At 44.6% G+C, this 13,566-nt stretch overlaps 1 protein-coding gene across 1 annotated transcript in view; it reads left to right on the forward strand.

Annotated features, from left to right (window-relative positions):
* LOC122939825 (WAP four-disulfide core domain protein 5-like) overlaps window positions 1-12,534 on the forward strand; it is a 37,735-nt gene extending 25,201 nt beyond the window's left edge. Inside the window, exons 4-5 of the mRNA XM_044296001.1 lie at window positions 2,862-2,999; window positions 11,823-12,534. Coding sequence (XP_044151936.1) covers window positions 2,862-2,998 — 137 coding nt within the window. The 3' untranslated portion in view covers window position 2,999; window positions 11,823-12,534. The remainder of the gene's footprint in view (window positions 1-2,861; window positions 3,000-11,822) is intronic.
* Window positions 12,535-13,566: the final 1,032 nt, after the last annotated feature.

The following is a 13,566-nucleotide window of genomic DNA, read 5'->3' on the forward strand; positions in this document are numbered from 1 at the left end:
GGGGAAGGGACTGAGAATACCCTGCCTATCTATACGAAGTACTTGCCCCGCAAGGAGCGACCCCATCCAGATACCTTTCCCTGTTCCCGGGCAGTATCCCTAGTACACCCTATTGGAGGTAAACTCCTGCCGCCCCACCCCTCCCCAGCAGCCATGGCAGTGGAACGTGAGCGCAGAGGGCCCCCCCGGTCAGACCTGTGAGAGGATGGACGATGGTGTAGATAGGCAGCGGCCAACTGACTACATAGGATGTCTCTGTAGTAGTTCAGTTTGTCCTCCCTCTCAGCAGGTGTAAAAAAAAAAAAGCCCCCCATTTTTGATCGGTAGCAAGGGGTGGAGAGCTAGAATTCATCCCTCTGCCGAATGGTGACAATTCGGCTCTCACTGCGCAAGCAAGTGACTCGGAGGGAGTCCCTGCCTCAATCTGCACTTCATACTGCTAAGGTGTGTCTGGGTCCTCTGCCTCTTCTTCCTCATCTCCATGTATCTCCTCTGGCTGCCTCTGCTCCTCCTCTCCTGTCACTTGCTTGTCAAAACGACCCATTTCGCTACACATTGATTGTTCTCCAATGTCCTCCTACTCCTACTCTTCCTCCTCCAGTTCAGCCCCCACAGGGCTCATGTGGCTGTGAGATCTAGGCACCATGTCTCCAGTCCCCTGACCAGTCAGATTTACCAGCATCTGTTCCAGGACATGAAGCAGTGGAATGACATTGTTTATCCCGTAGTAGGAGGGCAAGGAGCAGGAGCATCAGGACCAGCAGATGATGGGAAGGACAGACAGCTCCCTTCTGCTGAGGTGGTGGAGCCCGGGGGGCGCACCACTGGGTGATGCAGCAGTTGCTAAGGCAGGCTGGACCACCACATCAAAGCCACGGGTCTTCCAGGCCACTTTATGGTGACGCTGCATGTGTTGAAGCAGGGCCATGGTGCCAACATTGCCACGTGCCACATGGTGCCACTCTACCTTCTGCCCACAGATTCTACATATGGCCATGTTCACCTCCTCCGGTGGCTTAACAAAAAACTGCCACTCCGGCGATTAGGTGATTTTACCCCCAACACTCCGAGCTGACTGACTGCTACCGACGCTGCTTCTATGAACCCCTGCACCACTACTTTCCGGGCAGGTAGGCTCCTGTGAAGCGGTCTACCCCGGGAACTTTTGGCTCCCGACCTCCTACTGCTGACTCCCAGCCACGCTAGCTGTAGCATCCCCTACTGAACCCTGTTCTACATAAATGCTGTAGAATGATTCCTCCCTATCCTTTCCCTACGCCTTAAAAAATATTTCCCGGAACTTGTAAATCGATTTTTTTTTTTGTACAATGAAGTTTTTTCTAACACTGTCCATAGCACCTGTTGACGTCTCTCCCTGCACTAAGTTCACTGGTAAATGGCAGAATCCAAGATGGCTGAAGCTATTTATAGGGCTGTGACATCACAGGGCTGGCTGCTGATTGGCTGCATATATGTCATTATGGGTCATCCTGCCTTCCCAGAGTTCCTTGCTCCATGTCCTCACACGTGCAGCAGCCATCGCGAGGAAATTCGGATTTGGTGCGAATCGAAAAAAAACTGAAATTCGAATTGAATTCCACTTCGTCAACTTCGCTCATCTCTGCTCATATACTCCAGCTCTTAACCCAGTGACAATGGCCCACCAGTGCCAGTCTAATGTACCCCCAAAAGTGGCAATGATGCTGCACATTGCTTGACACAATGCCCATCAAGTGCCAGACATATTGTCCCACCATATCAATCTGCATCTCTGCTGTCAGGTAACTACATGCCAACTAATAGGCATCCTGTTTATTACAGATTGGAAACCTGATGGCATCGCTCAATAGTCTGACAGTTCAACCTAATGCTTAGAGGAAGATTGATCTCAGGCCGCCTGTGTGCCAGAACTGAAATTTACACCTGGCGCCGGCCTCTACATAACTTTGTCGTATCCAGTGCTGGTCTAAATGTAAGCTTCCTTGCTGGCTTACATTTAGACCATTTTCTACGCCTGCCGGCCCGTACCCTTCCCCACCAGGCCCACTTTTTGAGACCTGGCATGAACAGGGAAATAAATCGCAGATTGCAGCAGAAAATAATCTTTGCTTTGCAATCGGAGTAACAAATACACCTAATATAGGCATATTTCTGATAGTAAATGATCCCCATAGTGTGTAGATAAGCCAGTTTCAGTGTCGGACTGGGGTGCCTAGGGCCCACCAGTAAAAGGGCCCACACTCAGGCAGGCAGCAAGACCGTGCAAGATGCTAGATTATGGGGCTCCTGCAGTGACTGCAAGAGGACAGGGGAAAGGGGGTCCTAGCTGGCCTAGTTCTGTATCTACAAGTCATGTCAGCCGCCTGATGCATCTATAATAATAAACTGGGAAATTTTGTTCGATAATCTACCCAGTTTTTTATATGGAGGCATATACTGGCTGAGGTACCATATGCTGCCTACCTGTATGTAGTGCAGTCAGAGTACTTTGCCATGTGCCAGTAGTGCAGGGGTGGAGGACTAGGGGATTCACCTTTGGACCAGCCTGAGCTTGGCCAGTTCACCACTTGTACCACTGAAATTGCACATCTGGCATCACAGCAAACATTTTAACAGCATTCAAAGTGAACCATTTAATAACTTTAGCAGTGAACCACCGAGCAACTGCAGTACTTACCTCAGCATACATACCTCTCGAACCATGGAGAGGGTAAGGATGGACCGGTATATGCAGAAAACTATTCTGTGCCATCTTCCAGCCTTAGATCCCCATAACAGAAACCCAACCGTTTCTTATTAATTGCTTCACTATATATCTTTGTCTCTGCTGCTGTGTTCTGATTTTGACATTTTTTTTGTAGAGAAAAAAGGTTCCTGCGGAAAACAGCCATACTGTTTAATTGCGGAACGTCCATATTGTAATGGTGACACTGGATGCTCGGGTGATGAAAAGTGTTGCCAACCAGTATGTACACAAAAATGCATGAAGCCGCTGTAAGGTAAATAGTGATATCAATGAGTCCGCAGTCTTCAAGGATAATGAGTCCTCGAATTCTCTCTGTATAACGATGCCAAACACACATACGGTGTCTAATATATGACGTGATCATGCACGAGAAGGAATCATCTAAAAATATATAGCTTTATTAAAGAGCGTACACAAAAAGGTCAAATCTAGGCTTAAAGCAATGCACACAATTGAAGAAGGACGAAAGGGGACACCTAGTGGCAAAAGGACGTAAGGGCGGCCAGCAATATTCAAATAACACAGTAATGAAAGAGGCAAATAGACCTGGACAAGTATAAAACCATAAGAAGTTTTGTACGTAAATGATGATACTGTGCTCAAACCGGGATTAAACAGCTGGACGCCCCGAAGGGTTTCACATGGAGCTTTGTCTATTTTGATATGATTCCTTCTCTTGCATGGTCGTAGTATGGTGTCTGCCTGTGTACATGCTTAAAGGGTTATCCCATGATTAATGCAAAAAAAAACTAAAAAACTGACATCATACAGTAAATGACCATTTACAAGCTGCAGAAAAGCTGTGGGGGCGTGCAACAACGATGACTGAGCTCTCCCTCATGAATATTTGTGGGCGTGAACAATCTGACCTTCCCCGCCCCGTGCTCTGCACATCCTAACTTTGCATAAAAAAACTGTCACATGATCATTTCCTAGCTCACAGGCAGAAGATCAGGTTCTAAGATCTAAGCTATATGACACCTATATGTATCTAAGCTCTATGGCAGCTATATGTATCTGTCACGGCCATGGCCATGACCGTGACTCCTGAACCGCATGCGGTTGTCAGCGGTTTAGTTTGGTTTTCAATCACAGGTGAGGGCAGTGGTATTTGCCTCACCTGTGGTTGCCGCTGGCAACGTTATGTATGTGGCAGCTTTCTATGCTGTGCATGCGGTTGCACCTAGCACCTTTCTGGTAGGTGTGTGTGTATGTGTGCACTGTGTTTTATGTATTGTGTGCACTTCCCTTTTATGTGTGTTTCCCTTCTCTGGTGCTGGAAGGGTTAACTCCCTTCCCAGTGTGTGTGTGTCACTGGGTGTGTTTGACTGTGGGGTGTGGCTTCTTGGCCTTTAAAGCCTCACTGTTTGCTCAGGTCTGTGGGTTGTTTCAGCCATGCTTGTTGGAGCAGCCTCTTGTGTTTCTATCTGCCAGTGAGAGCCACCCCTGTGGTCATAAAGAGAATGTCACTTTATGTTTTATGTCATGTTGTATGTGATGTCCATGTGATGTACTGTTGGGACCTTTGTTCGTTTGGTTTGTGCAGCTAATGGTTCTGGATTCTGTGTGTGCTCTGGGATCCAGTCAGCAAGGCTGTGGCAGGTTGGTGGAACTGCTTAGTTCACCTGCCATTTCCATTAGTCTGTTTCGGTTCCCCTTTTCCCAGCAGCTTGGCCATTGAGACTCCTGCTCCTCCGTACCTTGGAGGAGTAGGTAGTCTTACCCAGCTCCTAGCTCAGGGATCTGCGGAGGGTAAGTCAGGGCTCCGAGGTTCCTGCGCATGGGTCCTCCTACCTTAAAGGTCGGCCCATGCAGGTAGGAGTTAGGGTCAGGTTAGGGATGCTTAAGGAGGTGACCTGCTCCCTATCCTGTTCTCCTGGCCGAGCAGCCACAACATCATCGGGCATCGCACGGCTGAGGGTTTTCCCTATCCTCAGCCGTGACAGTATCTAAGATCTATGCAGCTATATGTATCTAAGCTATATGTATCTAAGCTATATGACAGCTATGTCTATCTAAGCTATATGACAGCTATGTCTATCTAAGCTATAATACGGCAATATGTATCTAAGCTATATGTACAGTGGGATGCGAAAGTTTGGGCAACCTTGTTAATCGTCATGATTTTCCTGTATAAATCGTTGGTTGTTACGATAAAAAATGTCAGTTAAATATATCATATAGGAGACACACACAGTGATATTTGGGAAGTGAAATGAAGTTTATTGGATTTACAGAAAGTGTACTATAATTGTTTCAACAAAATTAGGCAGGTGCATCAATTTGGGCACTGTTGTCATTTTATTGATTCCAAAAACTTTAGAACTAATTATTGGAACTCAAATTGGCTTGGTAAGCTCAGTGACCCCTGACCTACACACACAGGTGAATCCAATTATGAAAAAGAGTATTTAAGGGGGTCAATTGTAAGTTTCCCTCCTCTTTTCATTTTCTCCGAAGATTAGCAACATGGGGGTCTCAAAACAACTCACAAATGACCTGAAGACAAAGATTGTTCACCATCATGGTTTAGGGGAAGGATACAGAAAGTGGTCTCAGAGATTTCAGCTGTCTGTTTCCACAGTTAGGAACATATTGAGGAAATGGAAGACCACAGGCTCAGTTCAAGTTAAGGCTCGAAGTGGCAGACCAAGAGAAATCTCGGATAGACAGAAGCGACGAATGATGAGAACAGTCAGAGTCAACCCAGAGACCAGCACCAAAGACCTACAACATCATCTTGCTGCAGATGGAGTCACTGTGCATCGTTCAACCATTCGGCGCACTTTACACAAGGAGATGCTGTATGCAAGAGTTTCCTGTAGGTTCCAATAAGAGTCTGGATTCTGGTTGAAGGTATTTTGGACCATTCCTCTTTACAAAACATCTTTAGTTCATTCAGGTTTGATCCGCCCACAGCACAAAAAGTGCCGCTTGAGGTGGGCTAAAGCACATTTGGACAAGCCAGCTTCATTTTGGAATAAGGTGCTGTGGCCTGATGAAACTAAAATTAAGTTATTTGGCCATAACAAGGGGCGTTATGCATGGAGGAAAAAGAACACAGCATTCCAAGAAAAACACCTGCTACCTACAGTAAAATATGGTGGTGGTTCGATCATGCTGTGGGGCTGTGTGGCCAGTGCAGGGACTGGGAATCTTGTCAAAGTTGAGGAACGCATGGATTCCACTCAGTATCAGCAGATTCTGGAGACCAATGTCCAGGAATCAGTGACAAAGCTGAAGCTGCGCCGGGGCTGGATCTTTCAACAAGACAACGACCCTAAACACTGCTCAAAATCCACTAAGGCATTTATGCAGAGGAATAAGTACAACGTTCTGGAATGGCCATCTCAGTCCCCAGACCTGAATATAATTGAAAATCTGTGGTGTGACTTAAAGAGAGCTGTCCATGCTCTGAAGCCATCAAACCTGAATGAACTAAAGATGTTTTGTAAAGAGGAATGGTCCAAAATACCTTCAACCAGAATCCAGACTCTTATTGGAACCTACAGGAAACGTTTAGAGGCTGTAATTTCTGCAAAAGGAGGATCTACTAAATATTGGTTTTATTTATTTTTTGTGGTGCCCAAATTTATGCACCTGCCTAATTTTGTTTAAACGATTTTAGCACACTTTCAGTAAATCCAATAAACTTCATTTCACTTCTCAAATATCACTGTGTGTGTCTCCTATATGATATATTTAACTGACATTTTTTATCGTAACAACCAACGATTTATACAGGAAAATCATGACGATTAACAAGGTTGCCCAAACTTTTGCATCCCACTGTATTTAAGCTATATGACGCCTATTTCTATCTAAGCTATATGACCGCTATATGTATCTAAGCCACATGGCAGCTATATGTATTTAAGCCATATGACTGCTATATGTATCTAAGCTATATCACAGCTATATGTATCTTTGCGGAATGGACTTGCGGACATACGAAATGCACACAGACAAGAATAGGACATAGTCTGCAAAACAGACAAGAATAGGACATGTTCCATTTTTCTGCAGACCCATTAAAGTGAATGATTCCACAAAAAAACGGAATGGAACCAGAAAGAAAATACGGTTGTGTGCATGAACCCCAATCCTGCAAAGCTGTGAATCGTTGAGCGGTACCGCCCACTTGACAATAACAAGAGCAGCGGTATCTAATATATAAAGCTGAGTGTATGTGTGTGTATGTCCGCTAAAGGACACCGTTGCATTTACAATCACAAAATTTGGCACACGGGTACATCAGGTGTCTGGGAAGGTTATAGACCAGGTCTCAGCTCTCTAGGACGTACCGCTCCTGAGATATTCCAAAAAAAATGCATTAGCCAATAGAAGCTTGGTCACATGACCCTTATCAGCCAATAGAAGCTCGCAGGACCTCCAGCCTCCACATACAGTTTTACTCCAGGTTTCCATAACAACCCAGCCATTTATCTTCACTGCTGTAGGAGAGCTTTAAAGGAAATCTGCCACCAGGATAATCACTATTGAAGTAAAGCCATGGCCTAATAGCAGTTAGTACCTTATTTCAAGATGTGCCTTTGTTCCAGCAACAGATGTTTTCATCCTCTGAAAATCTTATTTGGTATGCAAATGAGCCAGTTAGGTGCCCAGAGGGGCGTCACTCTTCCAGTAAGGAAACCAGACACGCCCCCTGCTACAATGTGTCCATCCTCAAAAGACTTAAAACCCCGTCCCCAGGTCCCACTAAGCCATGCCCCATATCTGGTTAGGCCCCCTCACACTCCTGAGCCAACGTGGATTGAAAAAAATGAAGGTAAAAATCTACTTTTGTCAGCTGCAGGGCTGGGAGGGAGGGTGACTTTCTCCCTGCAGCTTACACTCAGACAGCACAGTGATGCTGTCTTAGAGTGAGCTGTTCAAAAGGACACGCCCCCTATCTGGTTAGGCCATGCCCCCTCCCACTCCTCAGCCGACTGAGATTGAAAAAATGAAGTTAAAAATCAACTTCTAGGTCCCGCTAAGCCATGCCCAATTTGGTTAGTCCACGCCCCCTCCACTCCTCAGCTGACGGGGATTGAAAAAATGAAGTTATAAATCAACTTCTGTCAGCTGCAGTGGTGGGAGGGAGGGTGACTTTCTCCCTGCAGCTCGCACTCAGACAGCATAGTGCTGCTGTCTGAGAGTGAGCTGTTCAAAAGGACACCCCCCAATCCAGTAAAGGCCACAGTTAAGGGGACGGGCCACTGTGGAGGTCGCTGTCAAGGGAGTGGTATGCTGTGAAAGTCACTGTTAAAAGGGAAGGCTGCTGTAAAGGTCAATGATAATGAGGTGGGCTGCTGTGGAGGTCAAATTTTAAGGGACAGGGCACTGTGTGGGGGGGGGGGTCAGTGTGAAGGGGTGGGGGGCTCTGGAGGTCACTGTTTTGGGAGCGGGGTGCTGTAGATGTCACTGTTATAGTGGATAGTGTTGATATCTTTAAGGCTCCATTCAGACGTCCGTTATAACACTCCGTTTCCGTTCCGTTTTAAATCGGAACGTTTTTTCGGATCCATTAATTTCAATTTCCTCAGCAAAAATGCGGACACCAATCATAGTGCTGTCCTAATCACTGAATCCGTTCCGTTTTCCTATTTTCGAGTATGCGGATCCTGAAAAAAAATGAAGCTTGTCCTACTTTCTGTCAGTTTTTCTGGTCCGTTGTCCATTCAAGTCAATGAATCCGCATAAAAACTGACGACATGCACAAAACCATCCGAATGTCATCAGTTTTTTAACTGATCAGTTGACAGGAAACAAAAACAAAAAAATTAAGTCCAGCCCTCAGTGCCTGTGGTGAGAGAAGTTCAGGTCATCTTCTGCTCTCCTGCAAAATGGCATATGAAGTGGACCGATTGATCACTATGATCCAGGTACATTATCCAAGTCTTCAGACATGGTGAGATAACTGTAGAAAACTAAGCTAGCAAGGCAGAGATTTCTTACACAGCTCCTACTACACCAAAAGCACAATAAAATGGCACCTGTTCTAGAAGATGTCCTCTGTTTTCACCATTTTTTTTTTGGGGTACTCCTCCTTTTTAATGGTCCTCCTCCTCTTTTTTTCTTTTGAAAAAAAAAAAAAGGAATCACGGAAACACGGAACGGATTCGGAAGCACTTTAGTAAAAAAAACTGAAGGTTGTAATGAAAAATGGATCCGCAAAAAAAAGGAACGTTTATCTGGAAAGGTAAAAATACTGACGTGTGAATGGACCCTCAACGACACACACAACCATTAAACTAAATAGATTAAATATACCCGAGCGAAGTCCTTCTGCTAGTAAATGTATAAATCTCAGGTTTTGCTGAATTTATTCCCCTAAAACTATGTATCAATCTGCTCAGATCCTTCTGCTCTATAACATGCTGTCCGCAGATTGCATGATCATGGTGACAGTTGCCCTTTAAATGTGTGCCAGTCAGCTTGCTATATCATTGATTGTACACTCTTTTTGGGTAATTATCTGCCAATGTGAAATGAATGGGTGAATATGCATTATTTATCATGACATGTACCTACAGTATATGAATGTCCAGCAGTGGGTTTTGACAAGAGCCGTCTGATCATTCTCATTTATTTACTGTCTGGTAAATGTCCAGAGGTATCTGCGGAGCCACAAGAGAAGCGAAACCCGTGTAACACTGACTATGAGGCTACATGCAAATGGAAGCCGCCGGTATGCTTTCCACAATTTGCGGAACGGAACAGGCGGCCCATTGTAGAAATGCCTATTCTTGTCCGTAAAACAGACAAGAATAGGACATGTTATATTTTTTGGGCGGGGCCACGGAACGGAGCAACGGATGCGGACAGTACACGGAGTGCTGTCCGCATCTTTTGTGGCCCCATTGAAGTGATTGGGTCCGCACCCGAGCCGCAAAAACTGCGGCTCGATTGCGGACCAGAACTACGGTCGTGTGCATGAGGCCTGACTGTGAAGGTGATAAGTGCTGCAGTACAGTCTGCACTACTCCGTTGTATGGTAAGCCTTTAACTCACTATATCTGGAGTAGTAAACCTGACTGAGTCAAATTGAAGGACAGTGTTAAAGGGGATATCCAGAATTAGTGTCCCTCTTGTCATTGAGCCGTGAAGTGTTATGTGACTGAGCTGCATGGCAAAGTGAAAACCATTGAGAAGAGCTGTTTTGGGGGCAAAAAAGGCAGACCTTCTTTCGAATCCCCCAAAACGGTCTTTAAAGGAGGTTTCTGGGAATCATATATTTATGACCAATCCCCAGCATAGGTCACCATTATCTCATGACACCCCCACCGATCAGCATTTTGAACAGGCTGCGGTGCTCCGAGTGCTGTGGCCTTCTCACAGCTAAGCAAGCACATTGTGTCATGGCTGTGCTTGGTATTGCAGCTCAGCCCCATTCATTTGAGTAGGACTGAGCTGCACATGGTCCATGTGACAGGTGAACTTGACGTTGCTGGCCTCTTCCAAGAGCTGATCGGTGAGCATGCCTTCAGTCGAATCCTGGGGATAGCTCCTTAATATAGGAGGCCTGGAAATGACTTTAATGAGATCCAGCACAATACCCGTAATGGCCGTGACAACAGTTTTTCTTGTTAGTATCTTCATGATTTCTCTCTAGGCACGCCCAATCCTTTCCCCCCGCATCTGTTGTCTGAGGCGACTTGGATGTCTCCCATACACAGCTGGTCCTGCTACAATTAAAGGGATTCTGTCACCTCCCCTCAGCCAAAAAACGATTTAAAAGCAGTCAGCAGGGAAGAGCAAGCATCGGACGTCACTGGGCTCTGCGCATGCCCAGTGACGAAGATGAAGCTGCCGCCCTCAGTCTCCTGATGATCGCACAGGCGCAGCCCTCAGTGGGTACTGCGCCTGTGCGAGACTTCGTTCGGCGTGAGGGAGGGGGAGGAGAGGCAGGAGAGGCTGTGGCAGGCTGGGGGCGGCAGTTAGAAAATACAAGGAAGGCGGGCTGGGCACTGAAAGAGGGGCGGTACTGGGCTCACTAGGAAGAAAAAAACGCCCCTCTGGGCACCTTCAGGACGCATTTCCTTATTGATCAAAGTCGTTTTTTAAAGTAACTGCTGGACGGATTTCAAGATTAAACAGCACAGCTTAATCCAGGTAAGCTGTGCTGCATGGCTGCTTTTAAATCGTTTTTTGGCTGAGGGGAGGTGACAGAATCCCTTTAAGGGGTTTGGTGCACATTAATGTAAAGTGCAATTTTACGAAAAGATCAAAATAAGGGTTCATTCAGACGACCGTATGAATGGGTCAGCATCCGTTTTGCAATCTTGCAGAATTGGTGCGGACCCATTTATTTCAATGGGATCGCAAAAGATGTGGACAAAGCACCGTGGGCTATCCGCATCCGTGGTTCCGTTCCGTGGCCCCACAAAAAAAAGCGCATTTTCTATTATAGTGGCGGCCATGTGCAGTTCGCAAAGGGTGTAGTTTATAGAATGGGGTCATTTTTGGGTGGTTTCTATTATGTAAGCCTCGCAAAGTGACTTCAGACCTGAACTGGTCCCCCCCCCGTCCCCCCCCCAAAAAAATGTTTTCAATTTCAGAAAAATTTCAAGATTTGCTTCTAAAAAATAAAATATCATTCCCAAAATGATCCATACATGAAGTAGACATATGGGGAATGTAAAGTAATAACTATTTTTTGAGGTATTACTATGTATTATAGAAGTAGAGAAATTGAAACTTGGAAATTAGCAATTTTTAAAAAAAATTGGGTAAATTTGGTATTTTTTTATAAATAAAAATGATTTTTTTTTTACTTCATTTTATGAGTGTCATGAAGTACAATATGTGATGAAAAACAACCTCAGAATGGCCTGGATAAGTCAAAGCCTTTTAAAGTTATCAGGACTTAAAGTGACACTGGTCAGAATTGCAAAAAATGGCCAAGTCCTTAAGGTGAAATAGGGCCGAGTCCTTAAGGGGTTAAAATGGGATTAGATAAAATGGCAATGGACTCTTAGTTATATGTTGAGATGTACAGTACATACTGAATGTGTATTATGCTTAATGGTAAAACGTAGGTTTTACATAATTTTCCTTTCCTATTTTTCCCTAGATTAAGGCCAGGACAATGGACCAAAGACGTATACATCTTATTACACCACGACATACAATGCTTCTTCTTTTTGCTTTCATTGATCTGTTAATATGGACTTCATAAGTATCATTGTCTGATTTAGAATACCCAAATACCTGATGAGGGAATTTGAGATTATTCAGGGTCTCCTTCAATAAACCAAAGAGGAGAGTGGCTACATAGAAAATTATTGCTCTGGAGGACCTGGCATCTCTTTACATTATATGGACATGTTATTGATAGCACCATGTCATTACATCTGATCACTGGAGGGTACACCCTCTGATAAGTTTATTATCTGGAGACCCTCTTGATGGAAATGGATTTTCCAAATTATGACGATCTCTTTAACATAGTGGTTTACCTACCAGAGGTAGACTAGGACACAACCGTGGAAGAAAATTGTTACCTTTTTATAATATATATACTTTACACAACAGATTTTCAGCAGGGTCATTCTGAGAAGTTTACCTTATGACAAAGCCAAAAGATGTCACCAGCCACCTGCGGAATTGCTTGTTTCTGCCCATAGTAATATATTGTCTATTGTCAACTTTACTATTGCTACTCAAGATACCTACCATGAGAGTTTCTGCAAATTTTACTTGTCTGTCTTGTGAAGACACTTGTAAATCTTTTTCTTTTTAAAAAATGTTACCAAATTTGCAATAAAGGAAAATATAAAAAAAAATGTCATGTTCTGTCAGTTACCATAAAGAAGACGTGGGTATTGCAATAGAAACAGAAACTTTGGCAAGACAAAAGCATCAATAAGATTCTGATTTAGGTATGACGTGAGGATCAAATAATGTGAACCATTCTAAGGGCGGGTTTGCCTTGGTGTTCTGACATTCCGTTATAGGTTCTGTTATTACAGTTATAATGAAATATAACAGAATTTTAAGACTGAAAGCAAAACAGAAGCCTTTAAGAGGCGTTCCGCTTTGCTCCGTCCTAATACAGGTCTATGGGGGCACATAATGGTTCTGTTTGGTTCCATTATACATGACAGAATAAATAGGTGGTTAATGTACCAAAAAATAATACAAAGAGAAGCGGGGGTCAAGAAAGTAAACAATAGGAAATGTATAGATAGTTGTAATGATAACTACAGGGATAACTGATCAGATCCACAGCCAAAAAAAAAAACCTTGGTAGTCACCAGAGACACTATAAAGCAGGATTCTAGGACTCATGTTGCATCTGTGGAGTAAGGTGACAAAAGAATAGGCGCAAATTTGCAGAAAGCGTAATAAAACAACCGGGAGTCAAAAACAGGAGCCTACTGTGAAATCAGCAGAATAGGGGTAAATCAGTGGAGATAACCAAGGTTGGTACACAGAGGGTAAATGAGCAGGTGTAGAGGTTACGTTCAAGGCACAGAAACACAAATGAGAACCAGGACACAATATGCAGTCACAGGCTGGTCACCAGCCAGGGTTTACCTGGTTGGCCGGTTCTCCCCTAGCACTGTAGCACGGACCAAAGAAGCAGCTGCTGGGAAGAGAGACAGACACTGCTGGATTGTGGCGTGGTAAGTGGCAGCCACTTGGCCATATTGCAGTGATCATTGAGATTTTGGAGTGAGCATATTAAAAACACAGACACCATATATTAACAAACTTTGCACTTTAGTCAAGTAACACCATCATAATAGGGTGGGGAACAGTGCAGCCCTGTACTTCACCCGCACCTCAGGTCCTACTTACTTGCACAATCCATC

The sequence above is a fragment of the Bufo gargarizans genome, chromosome 6, assembly GCF_014858855.1.
Source record: "Bufo gargarizans isolate SCDJY-AF-19 chromosome 6, ASM1485885v1, whole genome shotgun sequence".
NCBI lineage: Eukaryota > Metazoa > Chordata > Amphibia > Anura > Bufonidae > Bufo > Bufo gargarizans.